An 8462-nucleotide genomic window follows, 5' to 3' on the forward strand; every position below is an offset into this window, starting at 1 on the left:
ATTTTAAAATTAATTGGTAGTTAATTTCAATTAAAATGTATCTATTTTAGTCACTTGTAATGGGTATGTCATGAAAGCCAATTTTAATTAAAATGTTTGTGTTTTGGCATTTAGGATCTTCCCTCTTGCACAAAATGGATGTGAAGCACATGAAGGAATACCTGTCCTGGCTTTACTACCAGTACCTACTGATTACATGCAGCTATGTCTTGGAGCCGTGGGAACAAAACATTTTCAACACTGTGTTGTTGACGGTCATCGCAATGGTTATATACACATCTTATGTCTTCATTCCCATCCATGTCCGGCTTGCTTTGGAGTTTTTTTCAAGCATATGTGGAGGCCAGCATGAAAGTACTGTTGCTCTTATAAACTGAACCATGGCTACTCACAGTGAGATTGCTCTCCGGGGACTAGTTGTTGAGAACGCCTGACCTACATGCACTGCTTGGAAAATGGGTTTTCTCCTGCTTTTTTCCTTTTGTAGCGCGATGATTGGCATGGACAGCAGACTCTACAATCATAAAGTAACCTGTTTGCATTTGGTACTGACAATGGGACTTCTGCTTCTTGAATGCACTGAAAACACAATTTATGTAGTTGTAAGTTCCTCTGTTGGGCTATGTGCATGTACACTTCCATACCTTTCCGTCAAGGAGTTTAAGTATCATCAACTGGGAATTCATATTTGTTAGACTTGACTTTTGTTGTAAAGCTTTTTGAGCCTTACTGATTCACTGCATTTAATTTTATTGCTTGGTATCAGAGAGGACAATGCCAACTAAACCAGCTTTTTCTACAAAACATACCAGTTTATTATTACACATGTTTGTGTTGTGAAAATAATTTGGAAATTGAATTCTTGCCTCTGACAGTTCACTGATGTTCACCAAATACTTCAGAATTGTCTTTAACTGAGTTCATAACTGTAACTATGCAAAGTAAAACAAAAAATGTTACCCAAGCTTGTTAAATATAGTGGTTATGATGGTTCTGGTGTTAAAAAAGGTAGGTGAAGTAGATGACACCAATTCTGGAGACCACGGGGAGAATGAACCAGATGATTTTGTTGACAGTTGTCTTATTGGTACCAGTACGGGCGCACCTGATAGAGGACAGTATCTCCCATGAAAAATTGCATTTGTGGTCTGTACATAACTTGATGACCATAACCAGAGTAAGCACAATTTGCACAGAGTATATTGAAGCACAATGTTACACGAGTACTTGCAGTACTCTGCCAATCTTTTATACCTTTGTTGTCTTGGGCACAGTGTTAAAGTACTGTTACAAAGTTCAATTGCTGGCCCATTTTCAAAAGATATTTTTAAAAGGTACCCTTTTCCAGAACACACATGCCATTGTGTACTTTTCTACCAAATAAAAACATCCAGACGATTATATCTACTGTAATCAAGGTATATTTAAATCGGGTATTAGCAGCCAATTTATTTGTACTGCGCGTGAAGTCATTAAAATAAATGTTATTTTTTTTATTGAAAATATGGATTAATAATTGTTAAACGTGTTGTAAACTTTGAAATGGCTTAGATTGTATAGCAGGGATATTTATTAAAATGCCATTGGAAAAGTCCATAACTTTTATTGTAATGCTAAATCAAATGTGAATGTCAAATAGTAAAGCTTGTACTATGTTCTCTTTTAGTAGACTGGATGTTAGTGCAAACGCATCATATATATATTATGCGGGACCTTTACTTAATTACTTGTTATCTATATGCGAAATAAAATATGTTCAGTGAGGGACTTACAAATAACATTGTAATGTTCCCATTGTTTCTGTGAAAACGAAGTTGATCTTGGGAGAAAAAAGTATGAACAGGATTTAAATGTAGATCTACATGCATGCAGTTTTACTGAAACAAATAAAGTATATATCAGTTGTTTACCAAGTAAAAAGTTTGATTTTATTACAGTAGTTCATGACAGAACAGCGACAGGTCGATATGTAAGTGAATTAGACCGCAGAAGTATCACAAATTGTTATTGCTAAAAAAAAAAATTCCCAGGTATGTTACTTTGTGAAATACATTGCAGCTTTGTTTTCATCAGGCATTTATTTATATCTCCTTTCAGAACAGGTCGCTGTAGTTGTTGGAGGCCTTCTTCCACTGAAAAAGTACTTTCTCAAAAGAAACTTGCAAACCATTTTTTGTCGTTAGCTGCTGGAAAAAGATTATTGTGCCTCAAACTTACACGTCATGATTTAAAAACGACACTTAATTAGAATGCAAATTCACCATTTAGCAGATATCCAACCATCATCATTTTGGTGTTGCTGAAAAGAAAAGGGATGTGGAGTATTACAGAAGTCGGGGTGCTTCAAAGTGGAGGGAGCAGCTGTACATTTGTCAGTTGTGGGTATCCGCAAACCTTTATTATTATGTTTCTTATTATTATGTTTCTTATATAGCGCCTGAATCGACCCCCGAAGGGGTATCTCCGCGCTTGCCTTGGGAACCCGTCCTGGCTCTTCCCTGTGAGATAGCCCCTACAGGGCATCCCCAAGGTGAAAGCCAGGCATCCCGCCGCGGGGGGCCGTTGTGGAGATTAAGCAAGCTTAATGCCCAGAGTTGCAGAGTGTGAACCCATGATTAGGTCAGGCACCAAAGCGAGAATTATCGAGTCCATGGACATTTGAGCTCAAGACCCTGCCGCGTCGGGAATTGAACCCTGGTCCCGGGTCTGACCTCTGCTTCAGGGTCTGCCTGCTCTAACCAGTGAGCCACACTTCTCCACTTTTAGTTGATAGTTTCCGTCCTGAAACCGCGGGTGAAAACCTTTTGAGGAAGGTAGGAGTAAGTGGCGATCCTGGGCGTGATACGTAAGGCAATACATCCATATAGGTAAGGGTTTCTTCAGAGACATTCAAGTAGAGAAATTAAAATATATGCAAATGTACATGATATTGTCATACCGATGTTTCTTCTAGCGTAATATCTGTGAGTATCTTTTTGGAAGTAAGAGTACTCGTAGAAGTCTGAAATTCTCTCCAGAAGCTGAAGGAAAATTATTGTAGTAGATTTCTTGCTCTATGCAAGTAAGTTGAGGACAGCATTGAGCTACTTTGTTTTTCAGTGACTAATTGTTCAGGAATTGCAATTAATTTCTGGGATCCAACGATAGTATTTTATTTTCTGGATTATGAATGTCTGTTTTTGTTGGGTTTTTTTACTGTTGTTTTTCATAATGTCTAACTACCAGTGCTAGAGAAAGTTGTATCAATTTGGCACTAATGATAATTACCCACTTTTAGAACCCATATGGCCTGATCTCATACAAACTAACAAATATAAATTAACATTGAGAAAATGAGACATATTTTTCATACTGCTCAGTCACAAAATAATTTTGTTTCTTGAAGCAATGTTGATATTTGCTAGTCAAGTTTAAAACCGAATAATAGCACCAAGGGGTAATTTTTTAATCTCCAAAATATTGTTACAATCTGATTTGAAATGAATTGCATATATAGTTTTGTGATATGTTCAAAGACACACATTTATTTTCAAAAGGATTCAGCTGTTCATGACTGAAGGTATTTTAGGTGCAAAACAAAAGAAACCAGACCCTGATCTTCTCTTGTTAAAATGGTGAACACATCATTCATAAAATAAATTAAAAAAAATTTTTGTGTTCAACTAAAAATGGCTATTTTACATTTATTACACAAAGCCACAGATACATATATTGACAAGGTGGCCTACCAGAGAAGTGATCATATTAAAAAAAATGTGTTGGACTGTAGATTTAGGGCACCCTGTAATGTAGTACATTACGATAGCATACCTGTTTCAGTAAAAAAAAAGCAAACTGATGAAACTAAATGTCAGGGCACTATCTTTGTGAAAATTTTGTGCGCTTGGCAAGAGGAAACATGCCTATAATTTAAGGATGCAGCGTTAGGCAGAATCAAAGAAAAATCTTTTTTGTCTGAGATCAAATATGTAAGTGCTGAAATAATAAACACACCAACTTTTAAAATTGCGGGACAAATGACAGCCTTTTTGAATTTTATAAAGTTCCCAGTTCTAGCAATACACCTTCAACTCCAAACAGTTTTTTTATCATGTACCTTATAGACTGAGCACCTGTAGTGGCCCCTAAACACACAGGAGACAGAGTGCTCAACTCGACTACCGCATAAGGTTTAATCTTTTTTTTATTTTTTGTTAATTCATAGATAACTTTTCACACTGTATTTAAATTTTTTTTTACAAAAGTACGCGTAGTTTTGTAAAAAAAATTAAATAGTGTGAAAAGTTATCTATGAAATAATAAAAGATTAAGTCTGTCACAATTGGTGTGGGTATGCAACAAATGTTTAATATCTTTGTGCATTTATAAAGTAGTAAATTGAACCGGCAGTACTGGCAACTGTTTTGTTGAGGATCGTAATTGGCGCAGCCTTACTGCGCTTCAGCCAAACCCTTCTTTGTTTCGGGCATAAGGTTTAAAGCATGCCTTTTCCTGTTCTTTCCAAGAATGTCTCTATTGGATTACAGTCAGTGACCAGAATCCTCTATTGTCTCAGGTAAATACCCCTCAGAAAATTGCAACTGGCTGTAACACAAAACACCCTGTGCTCTCATCGGCTGCTCTCTTCGGCTACTCTGTCCCTGTGCAAACATGGATGCCATTTGCTTGTCTTGGTAAAGTTTGGGAATCTGATCGCATGCACTGCCTCATTTCTCACCTTTACTTATATCCCAGTTTCTGATTATTTTGTGCACACATAACCAATGCAAATGTATTGCACTATTATTTTTCATTCCATTAGTTCACATGCCTATTCACAAGATTACTTGACAATTTTTTTTCTTACAAAATGTAGATGTCCGCAAGTGAATTCTCCTCTCCAGTAGCAACACACCACCGAGCCCAATGGTCTCCTTGACCAAAAGGACTACTATATAAAAGTTCTACCCAGTATAACCTAACAGTATTATCCGATTTACAGGGCCATCACCAAACAACTTCCAAAGAATAATTCTAAATTATTCTTAATTTTACAAGTAGATATTTGGTCATCTTAATTCTTGTCATGATACATGGAGCATGTGGGCAGAACCACAAGTTTGTGGTGTTCTTATTTAATGCATTAAAATGAATGTTCTGTTTTCCTGTATACTCCAATCCCCAGGCTGCATGCATATTGAACATAAGAACCCACTGCACCTGTTCAAAACTTGAATAACTCCAAATTGGCCATGCAAAGCCACCAGGAATATTCAATATCAGATAATGAACTCTGTTCTTTTTAACGATGAAAGAAATGTTTACATATACTGCTTTTATTGAATCCATGAAATATGCACATTTTAAACAGGAAATATTTTTGTATGTATTTAATTGTTGTATTCTATTGCCTTTTTAATCTGTATCTGTATCTTGTGTCTTTTTGTGATTTTTTTAAAAATCGAATAAAAGTGATTTACTGACTGAACTCTGTTCAGTTGTAATCTTCCAATAAAAACAGATGAGTATTCCTGGGCGATCAAAGTCTACAAGAAATTCAGATCTTTTTAAGCCATTTTTGAGCTTAACTGTGAATTGGCAAAATTAACAAGTAATATTTTTGTCTATCTCTTGTACCAAGGGGAAGCAAGACACTTTCAGTGAAGGGAATTTCCTACTCTAAGGTAGTATTATTCCCTAAGAGTTTTAAACCTCCTGAGTAAAGTAAATTGAAACCCAAGCTAGTCTTTTGAAAAGGTAAAAGAAATTGATTTCATGTATGATCCAGATGTCGTATCACATACATTAGAAAACTGGTACGTTGTCAAGACAAAAACATTCACCTTGAACACATCTCATTGCTGAATTGTTTCACTAGATATTTCACAACATCAGTTTCCGCTTTCTAAAATACTCAGGCCCAGGCCACACACAGCAGGTCGGCAAATTATAGTGACAAGTTCCCATTCATTGCCTCATGTCAATATTAAGATGCCAAATATCCCAACTATAGCTAAATTGAGAATGTATAAACCACTGGTTTCACTAAATCGTAAAATAACGTGTATATAAGTAATGGTTGAGCATGTTGCAAGTTAACATTATTAATTGCAAATAAATGATGATGACTTTGTCACCAACTTTTAAGTTCTTGATATATCAATTGGCAAAATAAAGAAGGAAGGATATGTGGAAGGTGGTACAAGTTCATGCAGTGGCCATGCACCACAATGTTTCCAAACTAGGAAAAATTATCAGGGAAAGCTTTTAAGAGTACCAATGAATTTTCAGAGAATTGCAAAAGGTATGTGTGGTGAAAAATAGCCCTGCTAAAGGGACTTGAACTTAATGTTTAGGGCAAGTAGAGAAAAGACAACTGGAACAAAAAGTGTGATGAGTCACAGAGCAAGATTGGGTAAGATAGATGAGAGGGATAATTTGAGGTATTCAAAAATTGTTTATCCGTTTTGCTACTTCATGTAAAAATTTTCTTTGAGCTTTTAAATTGCAGTGTTTATGCTTTTCGGTCCACCAAGGTATTTACTACTTGGATGAAAAAAGCATTTAATTTCCTCACTTCCTGCTTAATTATTAGCGAGGTCAGAAGCCTACATAAATCCAATGCCAAAGAGCAGCGGCCACACCAAAGGCAAGCCTGTCTGCACCTGACTAGCACTAGTAACCAAGACCCCCTCCCTCTTTCACTACCAAACTGGGGTACCATACTAGGATTACCTATTCTTCAGAAGCTCTATTTAACCTTAAGAACGTCACAAAACCCATGCTCCTGCAGCTACCTACTGTAATGGTCTTTTCCCACGTCCGCTGGAAAACTCTATAGCCTGGTTAAAATGTACATTTCAGTGTTCCCATTCTGTATCCAGTGTGATGTGTGGGTCAACTAGCCAGGCAAAGAATCCTATCCACCAGATTACTAACACCCCTAATGATACTTTAAACACCTGCGCTCCTCCCTCATACTCATCAATGCCTACCCAGTCTGTCTGCCTTCTCTGCAATGGCTGGTCCCTGCCAAAACACACAATAGAGCTCGGGGACTGTTTGCTTCTGTCTCCCCAGAGGTCGGTTTCCTTACTGAATTCTGGTTAAATTCCACCTCTTTATGATTGGTTTACCAGACAACGACTGCATGCATAGACTGGACAGAGAAGGGAGGACAGGTGGAGGCTAGCAATTGTATAAAAAGACACTATGAATATCTCACTTATTGACACCTTGCAGGCAGAATGGGCCAAGATATGTATTTTTAAACTTTAAATCGCCCCCTAAGATTGCTGGAAGGGCACCCTAGTGTACCCACTCACCCCCTCACCCCCCACGTGCCCAAAAAGGAGTTTAGTCCACGTCAAACCGAATTTATTGCTACCTATGTTCTGTCATTTCAACAGTTTCTTCTGCTGGGTGATTAATTACATTGACAATGTTGTCCTCAATTTGGAGGCCACACAGGTCATCTCTGATTTGGTCTTTCTAGACCTACACCAAAAAGTCAAGGGTCCTACTCATGTTGCAGGGCACACACTTGATCTTATATTTACTAATACAGCTCTTTTGACATGCGACTCCACATAACCTCTACTTTGGACTTATCACTCACTAATGCGTTTTAATATGCCTATGGTAAAAAGAAGTAAAACCATTACTAAAACCTTAATACCTGCTGTAAGGCCCTAGCATAGGGTCACCCCTGACTCTTTCGCCAATACATTTGAGTCTATTAGCACTTTTGAAGACTCTGAGGTTGATCAAGCTCTATTATACTACCAAAGACCACTAGACCTGGCATTTGACAACATTACACCCTGAAAACCCCAGGCTACTACTAACAATAGCTCACATGCATCCTGGTACACTACAGAACTAAGAGCAAAAAAAAGTTCTCTGTAAAAAACAGGAGAGACGATGGCGTGATACTAACCACTTACCAGATAAGGTGGCCTATAGAGCTTCCTTAATGGTGTTTCATCGGCACATAAAAAAAAGCCTGGACAACTCAAATCAAATTTAGCAGGCTCGGAATTCAGCCCTGTGCGTTTTACTATTTATGTTGCCCCCCCTTGCCAAGCTTGCCAAAGCCTTTGGCTTTTAAATACTATTGTATGCATGTGACATGCAGTTACTAATCTCTGACAAAATCCTAGCCAAAGTGAAAGATAGCTTCCCTGCTGTAATGAAAGCTATTGTGGCATGGATGTCTGAGAATTAGTTCCAGCAAAATACTGACAAACGGAGATTATGCTGTTTTGTAAGGGCCGGCCGCTCTGGGACCCTGATTGGTGGCCCTTAGAGTTGGGCATGGCCCGACTCTTAAAGAGTTAGTCAAGAGCTTGGGCATTCGTCTGGATCAATCGCTCACTATGAAATATCAGGTCCTGTTGGTAACAGGCACCTGCTTTCACATGATACGTCTGCTGAGGAGAGCCTTCCCTTTTCGTCCTCTCTCTGAGGAAACCCCTAGTCCA

The 8462-nt window shown here is 37.9% G+C and overlaps 1 protein-coding gene across 2 annotated transcripts in view; it reads left to right on the forward strand.

The window, feature by feature from the left end:
• Positions 1 to 1657, forward strand: part of SPTSSB (serine palmitoyltransferase small subunit B) — a 66343-nt gene extending 64686 nt beyond the window's left edge. For both annotated transcript variants that reach the window (XM_086944340.1, XM_086944341.1), the window contains one exon: positions 115 to 1657. In XM_086944340.1, the coding sequence (XP_086800466.1) occupies positions 135 to 377 (243 nt within the window). In that variant the 5' untranslated portion in view covers positions 115 to 134 and the 3' untranslated portion in view covers positions 378 to 1657. The remainder of the gene's footprint in view (positions 1 to 114) is intronic.
• The last annotated feature ends 6805 nt before the right edge of the window (positions 1658 to 8462 follow it).

Source organism: Lissotriton vulgaris, chromosome 11 (assembly GCF_964263255.1).
Source record: "Lissotriton vulgaris chromosome 11, aLisVul1.2, whole genome shotgun sequence".
NCBI lineage: Eukaryota > Metazoa > Chordata > Amphibia > Caudata > Salamandridae > Lissotriton > Lissotriton vulgaris.